Source organism: Gopherus evgoodei, chromosome 3, assembly GCF_007399415.2.
Source record: "Gopherus evgoodei ecotype Sinaloan lineage chromosome 3, rGopEvg1_v1.p, whole genome shotgun sequence".
Taxonomy (NCBI): Eukaryota; Metazoa; Chordata; order Testudines; family Testudinidae; genus Gopherus; species Gopherus evgoodei.
Genome location: NC_044324.1, coordinates 214778378 through 214798809, shown reverse-complemented (window position 1 = coordinate 214798809; position 20432 = coordinate 214778378). Strand labels below are relative to the sequence as shown.

General features: G+C 42.4%; 1 protein-coding gene across 1 annotated transcript in view; it reads left to right on the top strand.

Moving 5' to 3' along the window:
- Positions 1–20432, top strand: part of PLCB4 (phospholipase C beta 4) — a 319181-nt gene that overhangs the window by 193745 nt on the left and 105004 nt on the right. The window contains 3 exon segments of the mRNA XM_030558019.1: positions 1016–1159; positions 14594–14673; positions 15669–15722. Coding sequence (XP_030413879.1) covers positions 1016–1159; positions 14594–14673; positions 15669–15722 — 278 coding nt within the window.

The window sequence follows — 20432 nt, the reverse complement described above, 5'->3', positions numbered from 1 at the left end:
GTGTTTCTGTGTTTCATTGACATAGAAATTAGAAATTTGTGTTTGCTTCCTTGTTTTAGACACTTAAATTATCAATTATTTCAGGCCAGCTCTGGGATTTGTGATTATTAACTGCTGTTTCAAAGGCAATTTGCAGAGGGACCACCTGAGGGTTCTACAGAGATCATAGCTTTTAAAATATTTTCTAATATAGATTTCTTTTTAAACTGCATTTGGAAATTGGACATCTTTCTGAGATGAAGTTTGGGCATAATTACTTCACAGTGTCTCTCTAAGAGTTTTGCTGTCTAGTTGTCCAGTGATGTCGAATACAAAAGCTTCAATCAGAGTGTGGTTTTACTTAAAAATCATAGATTTTTCACTTTAATCCTAGCTTTATATTTTTTTTAGCGGAGTTAGTTCTCTTGCAAGGTAATAGGCTGAAATCTTCAGCCAACAAAGTAGGTCATGGGCTAAGGCAGTGCAGGCTTTCCCATGATGCCCCACGAATATGCTTCAAACTTGAAATATGCTTCAAAATATTCCCAATTTCTATGAATAGTTCAGTCTCTGGGCTTATTAAATCTCTGGCTCTTGCCTGCAAGTAAAGTTACCGAAGAGCACCAGATGTGCTGCTAAGAAATGGATAGAAATCACCCACTCATTCCATGCAAATAATCACTTTTGGTCACTACTGATTTGGATTGGAATAATTTATTTAGCTAGAGTTAAGAATTTCCATAAACTATTGCCAGTCCTTAAAAACTTTCCATTTCCCTTCTCTGTGGAGGTAATATATGTAATTTTCTGAAATGTATTTAAAATACTGCAATTATCTCTCTGCTTTTATGATTCAGCCACATTTAGTGATTATTAAATTAGATTTTTTCCCAACCAAGCCCATAGATTCTAAATGAAAGAACTCATTTAAAGTGACTGGGAAATATTTACAGTCTTAATGCATGTGAACCTGAGATGTGTTTTTAACTTAATCTTTGTACTGTTCATTTAACAAAGCGTTTGTTCCGTTTAACAGGATCCCAAAATACTAGCTGCTCTTGAGACTGTGGGAAATGCAGAAAATGAGCTGGAAGGGCGGATAGTGTGCGTCTGCAGTGGCACAGATCTGGTGAACATCAGCTTCACGTACATGGTAGCAGAAAATGCAGAAGTAGCAAAGGTATTCCACAGTTAAACAGTGCCCGGGTGCGGGGGAAAATGTATAGCCTGCATTGAAGCACAAACTGCCATAAATTTATTACTGCTGGTATGGGAGCTAGCTAGAATAAAGGTAGTTCAGATGTATCTACCTGAGCTGCAATCACACCTGTGTTTTCTGTCTAGACTTACCTTAAATCCCTTGGTTTTCTCCTTCCTCTTTCCTTTTTATTATTAGAAGCCTCATAGACAGAAAGCTTAGCCTGACCATTCATTGCAACCATCATGCAGCAAGACACACAATAAATATATAACACCTCACTTTTAGTGCTTGGCACTACCGCCCTCTTAAACATTGTGTGTCATGAATAAACTCCATAGTAGAAGACCTATTTGTATACCTAATATGGATACACTAAGTCTATTTGACTATGGTGTACGTTCCGCATGTTGACTCTGATATCAAAGTATTCAGGGAAGTAACCTGCCAAAATCGTGGTCTGAAAACATTTTGGGAGCAAAAAAAAAAAAGAGCTATTGTAGGAATTCACTTGTATGCTTAGCAGAACCATTTCTCCCTGTAATCTAGAATATTTTGTAGACACACTAGTTAGCCATCTTTTGATTTGGTCAAGGTGTTTTGGTCTCCTTGGTTTGAGGAAAGAGAGAGATCCATACATTTGTTTAATTATATGTTGTAAAATGTACTTCCTGCACCCATTGCCACAATATCTGGACACATTATAGAGATGAAATGTAGTGTCCCAATAAGTTTACCTGGCTGCACTGATCAACACAGGTAGCTCCTTGCCCATGAGCTGCTTGTTCATTGACAATCCAGATGCCTGAACAAAAAGTCATGATTTGCTTTGCACTCGGATTGTCCGTGAATCATGATAGGCCCCTATTGAGAATTTGATCTACAGCTTTGGACCCTCTGCTAAAAGTCTCCAAAAGTGTACACCCAGAGATTGTTAATAAAGATGATTCAGGAGAGGGGTAGTCCTTAAAACAGTCATTCCCTAAAGCATGTAGGACTTTATAGAATCGAACCAAAACCTTGGCTGCATCTGAAAGCATGGGAAGCCAGTGGAGTTCTTGGAGTGTTGTAATGTATTGGCTTTTTGCATGTGATGAGTATATAGGCCTAATACTACTTGTGAGCTAAAGGAAAGCTGCCATTTTGAAATGAAGTGAAGTGGCAGGAGCACATGTTTAGGAAGCAAAGGGTACATTTACCCAACGATAAATGAACCTGCGACACAGGTTGGGCCAGCCATCATGTAGACATACCCTAAGGGACCAGGGTTATGTCTCGGCATTCCAGATGTGTGGGGAGGGCTTTCAGTAATTGTGCCTGTTGTTCTCATGAAGCTGTTGAGAGCCAGTATCTACAAAGGGAGTTGAATGTGCTCACTGCCTTGTGAGATCCAGGTTGTCATAAGCTAAATCGGGTTCAGAATTGGTCAATACTTGACAAAAACACCACCTGGCACTGCAGAAAGTGGTTTGATGACTCTTTACTCTCGGTTCTGTAATTCTGTCCTCAGCCAGTGCCCCAGAATAGTTCTGCTTCTGGAAGTGTTACCTTCTAGATGAGAGACAAAATAATTCTTAGTCACCACAGGCTACATTGTGGCCTGTATTGTGCAGCCTCACCGAGGAGCAAGGGGATGTGGAGTTCTCCCCCATGCCAGGTGCTGATACCACAGGGTGCAGTGCCTAGGGAAAACAGATTCCATAAAGATGCTGCTTCCCCACCTCTTTGCAGGTGGATGGAAGGGGCTGGGGACAGGGGATGCTCTTTTCCTCCTCCTCCTCCTTCCCCCAGTGCAACAGTTAGTGTAGCTTCACTGACCCCACCAAGAGGAGTCTGCTATGACAGCTAGAGACCTGGCACAAGATAGTTCCCCCTCAGAGCAATGGGAAACCTGGAAAGGAAATACGTGACTCTTGGGGGGTGGGTCACAATCTGCCATCTGGTTTGCTTCAAGGGCAGCAAAATAATCTGTTGCCCCTTGCTTAGGGCTCATGACAAAGACATGTTTAGGCTGTAAAGAACCAGTTATGTGTGTTCCAATAATAACCATGTCTTATCTCCGCTATCCTAAGTCAGACTCCATTTTGGGTGTTTGGATTCCGTCTAACTTACATGTATTTGTGTTTTCAACTGAGGAGTTTTTCACCTCTTCCTAAAACAGACAGAATAAAAAAATGCGGTGCAATTTCTTCTCTTGTTTGTGTGAGTCTTTAGCACAGCAACAGGAGAGAGAATTTTTTTTTTAAAGTAGAAAAACTGCTTATAAAATTACAACCTTGGAAGAAGATGTAATACTTGAAACTACCTTTAACTCATTTTTGTTGACTAGATTTCAAGTTTACAATATCCCTTTAAATGCAGTTACAAAATACTAGGCTAATTTTTCATACCTCACAAGAATGTCATCAGTCATACTTATGAAAGTCAGATTGCACAGATGTAACTAGAGTTAATGCTTTCCAGCATAGCAGTGACGCTTTTTGAGTATACCGCATGTTGCTGGCCAAGCGAAGTCAGATCTAACACTCAACTCAATCGGATTTCTGTTTGAAAAGTTATGACAGCCAACACAACATCTGGTCAGTTCCAAAATTTAGGGAATGTTCTAGGCATTTGTGGGCAGAAACTCCTTGATTTTGATCACAATCAGAAAAACAGAAAGGGGGAAATGGGTGACACATGGAACCCCCTGGTATCTGAGTAGCTGAACCAGCAGCTTCACCCACCTTTCTGATTGTCTGCAGATCAAAGAACAAGTTGACAGTGCCCATCCCTCTCCCCCAGCTTAACTCTGCAGATAGTTCCAGTATAGTCTAAAATATTAACACTCTGAAAGAGAAAGAAATGAAAAAAGAAAAAGATATATGAGTAGTGGAAGGAATAGGGCCATAGGGGGAATGTAGACTGTCACAGACTCACAGATCATGCCCCCTCGTGGCCCCGGGCGGTCCATGGGGGGTGCCCCTTTCAGTGAGACAGCCCTTCTTGGGGGTCTACTCTCTCTCAGGGTCAGGCTCCTCCACCTCCTGGAGCTGCATCTCTCTGAGCTTTAGCATGTCTGTCTCTCGCCGTGGGCCCCCTCAGGGAGTCCACACGCTCTGGACCCCCCCGGGCCTCCTCACCCCCGAAGGGGTTGATGCAACCCTACTCTCTAGACCAGAGTGACTCACAGCCAGCATAAAACAGGAGAGTTTGAGAGATGAACACAGCACAGGAAACTCGCAGGGCCTCAGGCCTGGCATCTCTCAGCACAGCATATCCCAGTCTCCCCTGGATCCAGGTGGTCTCTGCCTGCTTCCCCTCTCCAGCCCCAAGCCCCCTTGCTTCCCAGCTGGGCCTCCGAAATCCCCAGCCCCAAGCCCTGCCTCTGTCCATTGTCTTCTCTCCAGGTAAACAGGGTTGTAAACAGGAAGGCCTGGGTCTCCTCTCCTCTCAGCCCTCCTCTGGCCCCTCTGGCTGAAACCAGGTGGTCAGGTCACCTATGTCTCCTGAGCTGGGTCTCCGGGTTACCAGGTCACCAGTCGCTGGGGTCTTTATCCTCCAGGTCATTGGCTGGGGTCCCAAGTCCCTCTCCAGTTCTCTGTAACAACAAATTCCCTCTCCCCTCACCTTGTTAAACCAGTAACACCCGGGGACACTGACTCCCAACCCCCGTGCATACAAACCACTGGAAAACACAGAAAACCCCAAGAAACCCCCCACTTCGTCACATAGACATATGCAGAACCCCAGGCGTGGGAGGAGATTGTGGGACCATAGGAGAGGGGGAAAGTGGAAGTGGGGGGCACACAGAGAGCCCATGGCATGGGGGGAGATGGGAAGGGGGGAACAGAGAAATAGGGGAGCACTGTTATGTTATTTTTGATGGAATAAAGGGGCCCAGAGTGTCCAGGGTATTAACATGATCCTGTCACTGAACAACATTAAACGGCTAAACAAGGTTTGAGGTTATGGAATACAGAATCCTCAGCCCGCCTATTAGCATGGAAAACACACTATTAAAAATCTTTTTACTCTCTTACTAAAGATACAGAAAAAGAAGGAAAAACAGTTAAAGCATTCACAATGTACAGTATTAAGGGACTCTTTTGTTTTAACAATATCCCTTGTTCCCCTTCTTTATAGAGAGTCTTTAGAAGGAAGAAAAAGCCTTGTTTGAGAATCTCTTGGATGGGATTAAAAAGGGTAATAACTGTCTAAGGATCATAGGGTTAGAAGGGACCCAAAGGGTCCTCTAGTCTAACCCTGTGCCAAGATGCAGGGTTTATTGTGTCTAAATGATCCAAGATGGATGGCGATCCAGCCTCCTTTTGAAAACCTCTAGTGAAGGAGCTTCCACAACCTCCCAAGGCATCTGTGCCACTGTCCTACTGTTCTTACAGTTAGGAATTTTTTCCTGAGATTTAATCTAAATTTGCTCTGCTGTAGTTTGAACTGATTGCCTCTTTTCCTACCCTCGCTGGGAAAAGAGAACAACTTTTCCAATTTTTTATGGCAGCCTTTTAAGTATCTGAAGACTGCTATCACGTCTCCAGTAATCTCCTCTTTTCCAAACTAAACATACCAGGTTCCTTCAGCCTTTGCTTGTATGGCTTGTGTTCCATCCCTTTGATCATGTTTGTTGCTCGCCTCTGGATCCTTTCCAGTTTCTCTACATCCTTCCTATACATTGGTGACCAAAATTGGACACAGGACTCCAGCTGAGGGGTAACCAGTGCCATGTAGAGCAGTACTATTACCTCCTATGACTTTCATGCTATGCCTCTGTTAATACAACCTAAATAGCATTTGCTTTTTTTGCAAGTGTCACGTTGCTGACTCATGCTGAGGTTGAACCCCACCACAACTCCCAGATCCTTCTCAGGAGTGCTGCTGCCAAGCTAGTTATCCCCCATTCTGTATTTGTGCATTTGTTTTTTCTTCCCTAAGTGTAGCACCTTACGTTTGTCTTTGTTGAATTTCATTTTGTTATCTATAGCCCAGTTCTCCAAATTATCAAGATCCCTCTGAATTTTAGCTCTATCCTCCAAAGTACTGGCAACTCCCCCATCTTTGTGTCATGTGTAAACTTGGTCAATGTGCTCATCAATAAAGATGTTAAACAACACCAGACCCCAGGTTTGCCCTGGAGTCTCCAGGAATTCAAAATTAATCTTTAATTAAAGATTATGTCACATGATGAAACATCCAGGAATACATCAAACCAAAATTGGCAACCCTACCCTGGAGATGTGGTGTGGAATCTAACCCAAAAGATTTACATATAAAAGCAAAACATGATTTTATTCTGATTCTTTATTTTTAGTCTGCTCTAAAGAATAGGTCACTAGATTTGTGAGACAACTGAGGCCTTGTCTTCACTGCTTAAAAAAAAAAAAAGAGGTGCATTTTACCTCATGGTAATGACCGTGTGAGCTGTCCTAGGTGAAGACAAAATACTTTGCCTAGTTTGCCATCTGGTAAAACCAGTGTCAGTACTAAACCCCAGCCTGAGGTGGATCTTGCCTACTTTACTTTGCTCCTTTTTATAGCAGTGAAAACAAGGCAGTGTGTGACCTTAATGGCTAAGGAGAGAGTCACAAGAATTAATGGCTAATAGACATCAGCTAAAATATTGAGGCAATACTTTCTCTGTCAAATAGTTCATATGTAAATTCAGTGATTTTTTTAATTACTGTGCTTCCTGTGTCAGACGTCTTGGCTATTACATTTGTATTACTGAAGCAACTTGGGGTCCTATCCATACACTGCGCTAGGTACTGTACAACCCCAGAACAAAAAGACAGTCCCCTTTGGCGTGTGTTACTATGGGTAAAAATAATGGGACTGATTCATCCTTGGTGTAAGGTGGCAAATTCCATTGGTCTCGTTTGTATTTATTTCGTTGATTTTTCACAATTTAATCCCACTCAGTATAACTGTGGAATAGAGATCGGGAGTTAATTTATCAGAAACTATTTTGACTAGCTAGGAGCAGCAATTTTAATTTTAATTGGGTTCTAAAAGGTTATGAATATTACCTTGTAAATTTGTATAGATTCATGTAATGGATAGAGCATTTTCAAGGAGATGCTACATCAGGCCGCCAACCCTGCAAAACCTCAGTGCAAATGGCTGATCACAGAGCAGATAGGGTCAGTTTCACAATCAACAGCATTTAATAGCAGTCACAACTCATGCCTGTTTGCAACATAATTATAAACTTTTTAGTGGCCGGTGTTTTAACAATTGTTATGGATGTTATATTGCACATTAACTTTTATTACTATCTGGTTAATGCACTTATGGAAGAAAGAAATGCTGTAAATGCTGATGATCAGAAAGCAGAGGCTGCTACACTGTTTTTCCACACAGAGCATATTAGAGAGAGGATCTGCTTTTCAGTGTAGCAGAGATGCAGTCTGGTTCGAGAAAATGATCTCCCTGTAATACCAGGGGGCTTCCATTTTAATAATAATTTGAAGAGCATTGATGATGTGTATCAAAGCAGGAAGGCTGCAAGTACAGCCAGAGACATTGGGAACAGCAGCAGAGCCCTTATAAAGACAAATACAGAACTTCTCTGTACCTGTGTTTGTTTTCTCCTGTTTTACATGCATGTGCATTCTAAATCTAAACTACCTTGGGAAAACTGCGAAACGTATCTGGAAAGAATTCTGGAAATTTGCTGATTCTTTGTTCCTTGTCAAAGAAATAATCATTAGTGATTTAGGCCTCAGTCCTGCAAACACTTAGAAAGTATTGTATATCCAGAAACTATTGATTTCGATGGGGTTACTCATGCACTTGAAGTTAGGCACATGTTTAAGTGTTTTCAGGATTAGGGCCATATTCCTATTTTATATTGGAAGCTTGCATTCAAAGAAGAATCAAGGTTTCTAACCTTTCAAGCAAGCTGGTTAAATATTGTTGACACATTCAGTTGGATGGTATCTGATAGCTAGAGCACAAGACTGGAAGTTAGAAGTTATACAGTTTCTTCCCAGCTCTGCCACAGACTTCCTGTGGGAGCTTGGTGAAGTCACTTAATTTCTCTGTGCCTCAGCTTCTCCTATCTGTAAAATGAGGATGATAATAATACCCGCCCACCACGCAAGAGTGTTTGCAAAGCCTTGAGTTCCTCGGATGGAAGGCATTACAGAAGCACAATGTTTTATTATTATTCTTTGTTCTTGTGTTCATCACAGTTTAATTACTTTATTTTCTGTTCAGTTTCCTGTATTTTGGAATGTGGCTTAGGGTATCTAGCTGAGGTGGTAAGTAAACCTTCCCAGAGAATCACAAGGCCTCAATACAAAACTGTTGCTCCCTCCTTCAGGGAGCTGTGTAATGCTGCTTCATCACCAATCCCCTAGGGATATGTTAGTACCATGTTCATGGGATATGTCAGTATCTTAATTTTCACTTACTGGACAACCTTTACATTGTACATTGAAAAAGGCATCCAGGATCTTTGTTGTGTCTTTTTTTTGTTGCTGTTTGTTTCTCTCTCACTCTTTTATGTTCCTTTTGGAAGTGTCTCTGCAGGACTTTCAGTGGCCCCAAAACCTCCCTGCTGGTTTTTGCAAGCCACAATGGATAAGGGCTCATCACACTGTATGAAACTCGACAAATGTATCAGGTTTTTTGGTCTCATTCTTGACACTGTTCCCACAGAAGCAGCCAAACTGATGTAGATCCAGTTGGATTTATCTTTCACGTGTTTGGAAAACTCCTCACAGCGAGAAACACTCTGTTAATGAGTGGAAGCAATCTGGCTTCATCGGACTGCTTGCCACATGGAACATTCATGCTAGTTGGGACTTTGTAGAGGAAATACTGGAAGTGGGGGAAACGAGCCCCTGAGCTTTCTTTTAGCGTGAAGCACAGCCTCAGTAGCAACGTACAGAAACTCTTTGCTGTGGTTGACAGATATGGGATGAATTTTACACAATCCCTAGTCTAGTCTCCTTTCTATTGCTTCTTCATGTGTCACAGGTATGATAATCTGCATTGTACAGACGTGCCCTGTGAGACTGACCGGACATCTGAATTGAGGAAGGGGAGATCTAGTGTCCGCTGTATCAATGGTTGAGGATAAAATGTTCTGGTTCCCTGCTAGACTACTAACAGAATGCTTGGTGACGGAACAGTATGTTCTCTCGGAGGATTCTGAACCCCCTAACGGGTCTATCACTTGCTGCAAGTGAAACAGGGCCAAGTCAAAGATGAGATCCAGAAGATGGCCTCTGTAGTTTGTCAAACTAACCTCTTTTCCCTTCCTAAGGATAGACCCATAGTTGCTGTGGAGGTCCTGAAATCAGTGAGGCATATAAATCACACTGGACTATAATCTTGGTGACTCTAGCCCTAAACAAGAGCTTAATCTGTAACTCTGCTGCCTAGGCAGTACACCACCAAAATTACTACAATTATCTCAGTCCCAGGGCTTTCACAGATGCATATGTAACTGTGCTTCCTAAGTGTGGCTCTGTTCCCCTCTAGTGGCTGGATTACATAGAGGTTCATGAGTCTGCACAGCCTTTTAGCTAACAGTCTTTTAGTTCAGACAGTAGAAGCTTGTGCATTTAGCTCAGCAGTTCCAGGTTCTGTCCTTATTGCCAGTGGCCCACCAAGGGAGTTCACATTACACACTCAGGCCAGGGGTGTCAGCACTGCACGTGAGGATCCATCACTGAAGGACCAGTGAAGCAGGTAGCAGCTCCCCTGCTGAGACTCCACCCAACCCCTGCTGAAGCTCTGGGGCAGGGGTTCCTCTCCTTGTGCTCTCAGTTGCTGCTGCGTCTGGGGAGAGGAGTCACTGACCACGTCTGGAAGCAGCAGCACAGGATCTGACCCCTTTCCACGCCACTTTGTGTGTGCATGGGAGGAGAAGCAGAGGGGATGTACTAGGGTTGTGAGTGTGTTGGTAGTGGGGCAGAAGGGAACGAATGGATTGGATATGGAAATGCTGATGGATTTGTTGTGTGGGTTGTGGATGGCAAGGCTGTGTGGGAGGGATGGGTAGTGGACCCACTTAGAAGTGTTGATTGAGATAGTATCCACAAATTATCATGTCCTGGACTCTAACAAATCAGTCTTTGGCACTAGGCCCCCCCTCGGGCTAATATTAGATACAGAAAACCACTCCGTCATCCCAGTTTCTTAGTCTGGTGTTCATGTGGAACCAAGTACCTCACTGGTGAGACTACATGGATACAGCGAAGGTGGAATCTCCTTGCTCGATGCGGGTAATGCAAGTCTCATCTATAACTAAACCATGGCTGATGTTGCACTGAACAGCATTTTCTGTAGGCTACAGCAGTTTTTAGTCACTCTCAATGACCCTAGTTTGTATCTCATCCTGTTAAATGTAAGTCCTTGGCTAATAAAGAGCTGAGAGATCAAGCAGTCTGTACACTCTCCCACTGCTGGCCTGTGTTTCATTGAAGAAACCAAGACAAAGCAAGGTCACTGAGTAGTTCTAAAGGATTTGACTGAATTATTCAGCAAATGATGGAAGATAGGCTTTTTCAATCAACGTTTCTTTATTTTTTCCACTTAGAGGCATTCAGCAAAGCTGCCTCTTTGTTTAACAGAGCTAGTTAAGTTATCTTTCTCCACATTCCATGTACTTAGTTGTGCATTCAGCTCTTCGTCCTGTAGTTTCTGTGCCCAGTGCTTCATTTTTTCCATTTAATTTCATGGTCATTGCTTCTCTAAGGTGAGATGCCAAGGGCCAGATTCCTCTCCTGGTTACACTGGTATAAATCCAGAATAACACTTTGTGTCATTCAGGATTTATCCTGGTGTGTTTTTTTTACTTGAATTCAGAATTTGATTTTTTTTCAGCGGCCTTTGTAATCCTTTCAATACCTAGTGGCTTGGTGATGCTGAACACCAGGCAACAGATTTGATTGTCTTTGAAGAATGTTTGCTGTTGTTTCACCTTCATGAAGCTGATTTAGAACAAGTCAAATTGATAGTTTCCTGATAGCAAGGAAGAGGGGTTGTTCCCAGATCCGTGTGTCCATTTTAGCCCTGGTCTACTCAAGGAAATTAGGTGGGTATAAACTGTCACTCGTGGTGTGAAAAATCTACACCCCAGAGTGTTGCAGTTAAGTCAATTTAACCCTCGGTGTAGACACCACTAGGTCGACAGAAAAATGCTCCTGTTGACATAGCTACTGCCTCTTGGGGAAGTGGGTTCCCTATGCCGATGGGAGAACCCCCCCTGCCAGGGTAGGCAACATCTGCACTGAAGACCTACAGTGGCACAGCTGTGCCACTGCAGTGTTTTTAAGTGTAGACGAGCCCTTAGGATACTAGTTAGGTTGTAGGAAAGGTATAAACTCCTCCTTTTTCCCCTTTTACAGAGAACACATTAGTCAGTTTTCCATTTAATCTGGGAATGGGTTCATGAGTGAAAAGCTATATATTACCAGGTTAACATTTTCACAGTACTGTATATTTAGACTTTTTTTCTTTTTTATTTGACGGTGTAATCTTAAAAATTAGGTTTTTTGCATAAGATTTCTGGCTCATCAGGGTTTGATCCTTGACTGCCTGATGGAGAATGTGACATTTCATGCACAGGTACAGACACCTTGGAGCATATGCCTAAACCTACTGGTAGCTCAATTCTTCATCCAGTGCCCTATAGCTCCAGTGCAATTTGTACACAGTCCTTTTTTGGACTCTCCCGTGCCCAAGTGATTTGGGGCAAGCTGGTAGCCTTTGAGCAAAGCAGACCACATGACCCCTGTGTAGTACTACCTAGCCCCAAATGGAACACAAGGGGACAGATGGTACAGCTGCTTTGTGGAGCACAGCTGGTGGAAGTCTGGCCCAAAAACTGGCATAAGCATCCCAGGAAGCATCACCCCAATGGAAGGGTGATTCTGTGCTGGCATAGGAGCTCTTATGCTACTCCTTTGCCCTGTGCCAGCACAACATGATGTGGCTGGGATGCCCCTATGATATATCAGTTATTGACTTTGATTTCATCCACTTATGTTGACATAAAATAGAGCAGCCCCAGGCTCAGTTTATCTGTTGGGGAAGGGCTGTTTGGGAGTCCCTCCGAAGTAGGATTTAATCTTTTCACCAAGAAAGTGTTGGATAGTGATTCATGGCTTGGGTTTTCCCAGTGGTGGTGCCTTTGGGCAGTCGGTCCTGATGAATATAAGAGAATGCTAAGAACAAGAGCTTGGTGCTTTCACATAGTTGCCTGAAAATCCAAGTTGACATGCATGTATCTTTATTTCTTAATCATATGTTAGCATCGACAGCATTGTACACGATACTGCTACTGACATCTGGTGGCGTGCTGTAGCAGAAAACCTGTTGTTTTTTTTTAAAAAGACTGTACATTTATACGGCCTGCATTTTATTTAGTTTAGCTGCCCTGTAGTTATTTTTGCACACTGTGGCTTTTAAAGTTAACTTCTTATTGAAAGTCAGAAGATTGAAGAGCTTTTAAAGAACATCAGACAAATTCAGCTCACATTGAGACAGATATTGATACTGCAGTGTTCATGCACTGGTAACATTTCATTTCGTAGAATCATAGAATATCAGGGTTGGAAGGGACATCAGAGGTCATCCAGTCCCACCCACTGCTCAAAGCAGGACTAGTCCCCAGACAGATTTTTGCCCAAGATCCCTAAATGGCCCCTCAAGGATTGAACTCACAACCCTGGGTTTAGCAGGCCAATGCTCATACCATGTAAAATAGTGCTTAAAAACCACAATGAAAGAGAACCTGAGCTACATCTGATAGACTACAGTACGGATGTATTTAGTAAAACTTTGGGAGGTGGTTTTCCTAAGTGGTCTTATTCACACGGCAAAAAGAAGGTGAGAGAACCACATGTGAAGATGAGAGAACCACATTTTCAGCAAAGCTTTGTAATTTATTTTTGAGAACACAACATGATGCCTTTAAATGGAGGCAGTGCTCTGTTTTCATGCGTTATGCAATTACACAACTACCGTGTAATTTCTGTGTGTGTTTAAAGCAGCTATTTGTGTTAAAGATAGGCATTTTTAGTGTTATTTTAGCCACTTAAGGCTACAGGTCAGATTTATTGTATATAGTTTGCTCAAGCCTTCAATATTCCCTCATATACTTTTCATGAATGAGTGCTATACGTATCTGTAAAAAGATACTTCTGTTTATAAAATGTTTCTAGGATAGATTTTGACACACACGTGGTCAGTTCAAGCTCCATGTACAGAATTTGGCATTTAATGAGAGGCTTTCTATTCATTCAGTTGATAATGAACAGTGGAGCAAACCCATTTCAGTTACACTGATGCCAATAGTCTATGCCAGTGGTTTTCACCCCATGGGCTGCTTGCAGCCCAATCAGCACACAGCTATGGCCCATGTGACATCCTCAGGGCCATACAGGTAGAGTGTGTGTGTGTGTGTGTGTATATGTATATAGTGTGTGTGTATATATATATAGTGTGGAAGCGGCCCACATAACACATAGCTGCAAATGTATCCCACAGTAGTAAACAGGTTGAGAACCACTGGTCTGTGCAATAGTCCCAGCATTATATGGGCATAACTGAGATAGAATTTGGCCTGTCATGTCATCAGATTTCTGCTGTTTTGGGGACTGATCTTATAGTCCTTGTTTACCCAAATTTCCCATTGCCAACTCCCACTGGTTTTAATTTTAGGCCCTAATCCTCAAATGTGTTCAGTACAAATCAGCAAAGTCTGAACAACAGTGGAAGAATAGATCCTTATAAAGAAATTATGTAAGGACTGTAATACTGCTGTTTGCTGAAAGATATCCTAATGGTCAGTGGAATGTTTTACTTTTTAAGGATGAAAACTGGAAAGAAAGCATGATGGAATATGTAACAGGCAGCTAGATTTGGTTAGTCACATAACACACGTGCTGTGCCTCCCTGTGGTCTGCTATAGATTATTAATATTTTGCTTCGTTTCTGTTCTAAAATAGAACCCAGTTAAATATGTCATCACATATTGTATAATGTTGCTTAGGAATAGCTAATATTGCCAACAGCAGCTGAAAGAGATTTATATTTATACAGTCTATAAATAGAGAGCTTAATAAATCAATCAGTGGGCAGCTTTCCTTTGCTGGCAGTAAGCTGTTTTAATGGCACTACGGATGCAGCATTTATGTAGCTGGGGGAAAAATGGGAACCGGCATGACTTTGTTTATTGAAGAATAAAATATTAATGTGCAATATGCAGTTTGGATGCTGGCTCTCTTTTTCAAGTGGGTGTTGGGAGAGAGTTTTATAAGTCAGGCTCTCTACATTTTATATATTTGCGTGAAAAGGAGAAAAGCCTTTCCTTTGAGACAGGCATGCCCAGTGACTACGTAGGCCTGCTTTTCCCCCTTTTTGTTTTCGATAGCTGAGTGCCTGTGGTGTTTTCTTGTCTTTCAGCAATGGGGAGAAGGACTTGGATCCATCATCCATAACTTTAGAGCTAACAACGTCAGTCCAATGACATGCCTCAAGAAACAGTAAGGCGCTTCCCTCCCTGTTTTTCCGCCTGTGTGTTTTTTTGGCCACATATTTTCCTATATGAACTGTCTTAATTGTCCTTTCTTTTCTTGGCTCAACCAATGAAATTGTCAAAACAGTCTACAGGAAAAATTCCCTCAGACTTCAACCTCCCATGAGATACACGGTGGTAACAGCATTTATGTTTCATGTTTCATTGTAAACATCAGCATTCCCAAGTCCCTAGCTTGGTGTCTGCCTGGGAGAGTGTAAGGAGGTTTACAAGCGTACATTTAATCTATGAAGATGTGTGTTTTTAATTATTGTCTTATCTGTTCTTCCCTTGATACATACACATCACCCCCATGGGCGATACTGTTTTTGGAAGTTGCATGCATGTAGCAAGGGAGAGGTTGTCTGTCAAGGGATGTACTGATTTTCTAATTATTCTGGGATGAATTTTGCCTCTGGAGCACAGCTCTGCATTGTAGAACTGCCCTGCTCCACAGGGAGCGCTAAGGAAGGAGACAGAATGCCTCCTGGAGCTTCCCAGCACACCCTCTGCTTTCTCTCACCCTTTATCGGGTTCAGCATACTTCCTGTCCCGTTTTCAGGCCACCGTGCAGGGTAGTGGTGCTATGGTACTTGTCTTCTGCCTGCCCAATGCTATGAGTTCCAACGAAGCAGCCCCTATACTCCCCGAAGGCAGGAACTGCAGTTCTTTCTGGGCACTGCAAAGCCTGTGCCGGGCAGAGGGCTCTGCACTGCTTCCTCTACAATGCATTCCTGCGGAAGGGTCAGGCTGTCTCTGGCTGGCTGATGGGATATGACTTATTGTCTTTTTGAGTTTCAAAAAGGTCATTAATGAGTCGAAGATTAGAACTGCTGTTGTTTTTTGTGTTCATTTCACAAAGATGGCAAGTGCCAGTAACTTGAATAGAAATATCTGGAACCCTGTTTTTACTAAAATAGATAAATACTATTTTTAAAAAATTATTTCTTTCTTACATTTCAGCTGGATGAAGCTGGCATTTCTGACAAACACAAATGGGAAAATTCCTGTTAGGAGGTAAGTGCAATTGGAGGAGCATAGGAACCTACCAAATACATTTTGTGTAATGTGTATCAAATCATATTTTATGATACTAATATGCATATTGATTATATTTGTATAATATTGTATAATTGTAATATATGCATAAACAACAAGATAGGAACTAAGACATTGTCATTTTTGCTCTATTCCTTCTTTTTAAACAGGAAAATCTCCTCCTAATGAAATCAGTGATTTTTTTTTTCTTATTAAGAACCCAATCCTGTGAAGTGTTAAGAACTTTCAACTCTCCGCTTGGAGCTAAGGGCATCTAGCAGCTTATAGGCACTAACACTAAATGTTTAGGGATGAGTTTTTCAGTAGTTAGAAGGCAGGTTGTAAAGGCTTTGTCAGTAGCAGCATACAGATGTTTCAGACCATTGCAAATAGAATAGCAGGTACATTGGGAAATACAATTCACTGCAAAACTAAAAGAGGCCGCTTTGCCAGAATTGTTCCTGTGTTCACAGGAACTTTTGGGACAATATTTATGCCATGCAGTATACAACTCACAGAAGGTCTTGGCTTACTTATTGCCAAAGATTAAAAAGGCAATTAAGGAACAAAACAATATATTTCTCTATAAGCTGTTGTTGTCTGGCTGAGACATCTGATGTCGCTTTCCCTTACTGTCTAGTTTTACTGCATTTCTCTTACACATACCTGCTCAAAATCCTATCAGTTTGCCTTCTCTCCTTCCCACACAGAAAGTCACCACTCTTGCTAATACTGGGCCATATTGCCCACTTCCACAGCATTACGCATGGTGGGAGGGACAAGAGGAGCCGGAAAACTTGGTGAGATTCCCCTCATGGAGTTGCCTGCCAGGCATCTTTTCAAGAGAGTGGGAATTGGAGACTTGTGGAGCTGACAAGCAGCAAAGCACCATAGAGCCTGCTACATTGTCCCTGTCTCTCTTCGGGCAGCATGGGTCAAACCATAAACACAGCTCTGGAGGGCACTTTGAAGGAGTAAATGCTGCTTCAGTTTATCAATATATCAACTTTCACATGGCCAGTCCCCTGCCGGTCCCTCGGTCTTGCACCAAACCTTCCTCGGGCACTTTCTAAATAGTGCCGCCATGGACGAGGTATCTGCAGAATAATGGGGATGTGAGAACAATGCTGAAGAGGCTTATTCCCATCCCCTTCTGTGTGCAGATCCACTAAAGACAGTCCAGTCCAGTCCAGTCCAGTCACTCTAATGACTTAAATATTCCTGTCAGATCCATGGATCTCAAATAGCTGGTTTAAATGAAGCAGTCGTTCTGGTCAGTACGTATAAATGGCTCTCCTTAAAAGCTGTTCAATTTGAAGTCATTTGTTACCTTAGATTTACACAGTTTCCATGCTGAGGCAACCAGATCTCCAAAAGGGCTCGTGTTCAAAGTGTTTTTAGTGCTAGTGAATTGAAGTCTAGTGTAGTCTCCTGGCGTTTGCTCAAACGAAAACCTATTCAGGTATAAAAATAAATCCAGCCTTTTGATGGAATAATTAATGGGTCCAGAGTTCACCCTGCCCCCAGCAACTATGAGACTCTAGTCCTTTCTCTGCCCCTAGAAGTCCCTCTCACATCTCCAGGCTTTGCCTCATCCCAGCATCTCCCCAGCGCTTCAGGCTCTCCTCTCTCCTGATAACTCCTCTCCTGCCCCGCGGCTTCCTCAGGCATTCCCTGCTTTTCCTAAACAACCCCTTAGACTCCATCCCGCATAGGCTACATGCTGCTTTCCTCCTGTATGTTTATACTGGCTGACTTCTCCAGGCTACCTAGTCATCCCTGCCTCCTCCATCCCACATCTGTGGGTAAGAGGGATCAGCTTCCATCTTCTCCCACACCTGTCCGACTGCTCAGGGTCACCCAGAGGACAAAAGATGTGAACTAGAGTTGCACAAGACTCGGCAGCTGTGGGGATACGTATGGGATTTTCATTCCCTCAGGAGGGCAAGTCTCCATGTCAGAGCTGGTGGGAACTAGGAACGTGAGACAGGAAAATAAACTGTCTGTCAGTTTGATTTCATTTTGACATTGAAACCTAAGGAAAGCCTGAGGGAAAAGTGTTCTCTGGGAAATGAGAAATCTTTGTGCTTCTTTGAACTTTAACACAGCCCCCACTACAGCCAGCAAAAGGCCTGGGTGAATGCCAAGCTTTGGGAAAGTGGAACTCTGTAGGCCCAATTCCTCCTAGTCCTGCACCTTGTGCAGTCATTTACAACAGTGCAAAGTGGCATAAATGCTACCAACTCATAATAGTTTTCCCTGACTTTCCCTTGGTGTAACTGACTACGCAAGGTGCAGGGTAACACAATCTCTATTCCTTTGTGGGATTTTTTGGGATTTTAACAAAGTCTTTTTGGGCTATAGCCTGTGTTTCCATCAGTAGGTTGGGGAGGGAGCACGCATAACAATTGGTGGCGGGCAAATCTCAGAGGCGTTCAATGTTTACTTGCTTTATTAAATGCATCTGGGCAGTTTTAATCTGGAAATTCATGTGCAAAGCTTGCAAGAAGTGTGTGTCTTTCATGAGGTTTGGTATAGCCTGGTCGAAAATGCAATGGTCATTATAAAAAGTAAGTATTTGTCAGTAGATCCCACACTGCCACTGTCGGTATGTATCCTAAGCTCTTGTCTGCACACACTCGTTGCACCAGTTTAACCGAAGTTTGTTTAAAAACTGATTTTAGTTTAACCAGCGCAACTCCCCCAGGTGGAAACATTTATATGGGTTTAAAACTGGGTATATTAGTTTAGCTTGTACCATAAATACGCCAACGCAATCTAAATCAATATAAACTAGGATTAAATCTGCTGTCTTTCCTGATGGTACTGTGCACTATTTTAACTAAATCAGTTTAAAATTATACTTTTAGTTAAATTGGTACAACTTTGTGCATAGACCACTCTTAAGGAAAGAGGAGAAATCTCAGGCTTGGTCTATACTTAAAATTTTCACCCCTTAGCCAGCATAGCTGTGTCAACAGACCATGCAGCATAAGAGCGGGCAGAGACGGGGTTGTTCTTACATAGGCAGAAAAACTCCTGTCAGAGTAAGCTGCATTTGCACTAGAAGGCTGTGCCAGTTTAGTTCTGCCAAAATAGGCTCTGTAGTATAGACTAGCCTCAGACACCAGGATTTGGTAACTTTTGGCAATCATTGTGCCACAAGACTTTCCCATAGTATCTAGGCAGTTATCCTTCCAGTTCCAGATAAACTAGGAAATGCAGAGGAGCCAAAACTAAGGAGGCAGCGATTGATCCAGCAGGGGTCGATTTAGCGTGTCTAGTATAGACAGGATAAATTGACCGCTGAGTGCTCTCTAGTTGATTCTGGTACTTTACCAGAACAAGAAGCACAAGCGGAGTTGATGGGAGAGCGTCAGCCGTTGACTTACCGCAGTGAAGACACCGGGATAAGTAGATCTAAGTACGGCGACTTCAGCTACGCTATTCATGTAGCTGAAGTTGCGTATCTTGTATCTTGGGGCTGGTCTGCACTAGGGGAGGGGATCTACCTAAGATACGCAACTTCAGCTACGTGAATAACGTAGCTGAAGTTGAAGTAATTAGACCGAATTACCTACCGTCCTCACGGTGCGGGATCGACATCTGCGGCTCCGCCTGTCGACTCCGCTACCGCCGCTCACTCCGGTGGAGTTCCAGAGTCGACAGGAGCGCGTTCGGGGATTGATATATTGCGTCTAGATGAGACGCGATATATCGATCCCCGAGAAATGGATTGCTACCCGCCGATACAACGGGTAGTGAAGACGTAGCCTTAGATGGACCCCGTGCGGTAGTATAGACAAGCCCTAAAACAAAAACTGTTTTGAACATTCTGTGTTTTGATTATTTTGTGGGGGTGAAGGTTTGTTCTAGTTCTTTTTGCATCTGAGCCATTTCACCCATCTGGAACAATTGTAGTGGAATGAACTACTACTAATCTTGAATCCTGTTTCCAGTACACATTTTTTTAAAAAAAAAAAAGAATGATGAAAAGTACGTTGACACTTGACAATGAAACTCTTGTAGGATGTCATGTAGTAATCTTTCCTGCTTCAGCATTAATCCAATTCTGTTTCTAGGCATAGGAAAGAAGAATGCAAATTTCCTATGATCAAGTCTCTTTTGACTGGAAGCAGTAGTTTTATGTACAATATTTTCTGCTAAATGAAATTGTCATGCTGGATTTGTGATTCATGTGATCTTTTTCTAGGCTGCTGCACTCAGAAATAATTACTGCCATGTTTGCTGTCTTTGATGAAATAACAGATAATTTGGCATCTAAAATAGAGCTATGGAATTTTGGCTCACCGTTTTTGATTAATTGTTTATCCTAATGTTAACAGATGTTTGATACAAAACGTCAATGACTGAGCACTTTAGTGGAGTAGATGTTGAATTTTTATTGGGCTAGAGTTAGATGATAAATCTTGCAGATAGCAATCCTGCACATCGTAGAGTGAAATGTCACTAAAAGTTAGAAAGGGTTAGATAACATCTGATATTTTTTTTAAAATAGGAGTCTAACTTTAGGCACTCCGGCCCCTGTTTCAATGAGAGTTACTGGCTACCCAACAACTTTGAAAATCGGGCTACTTATATAAGTCCCTAAATATGGATGCAGGAATCTAACTTTAAGCACCTGTTTTAAAAAAATCTTGGCCAAAAATATTAATTTATCATTTATAT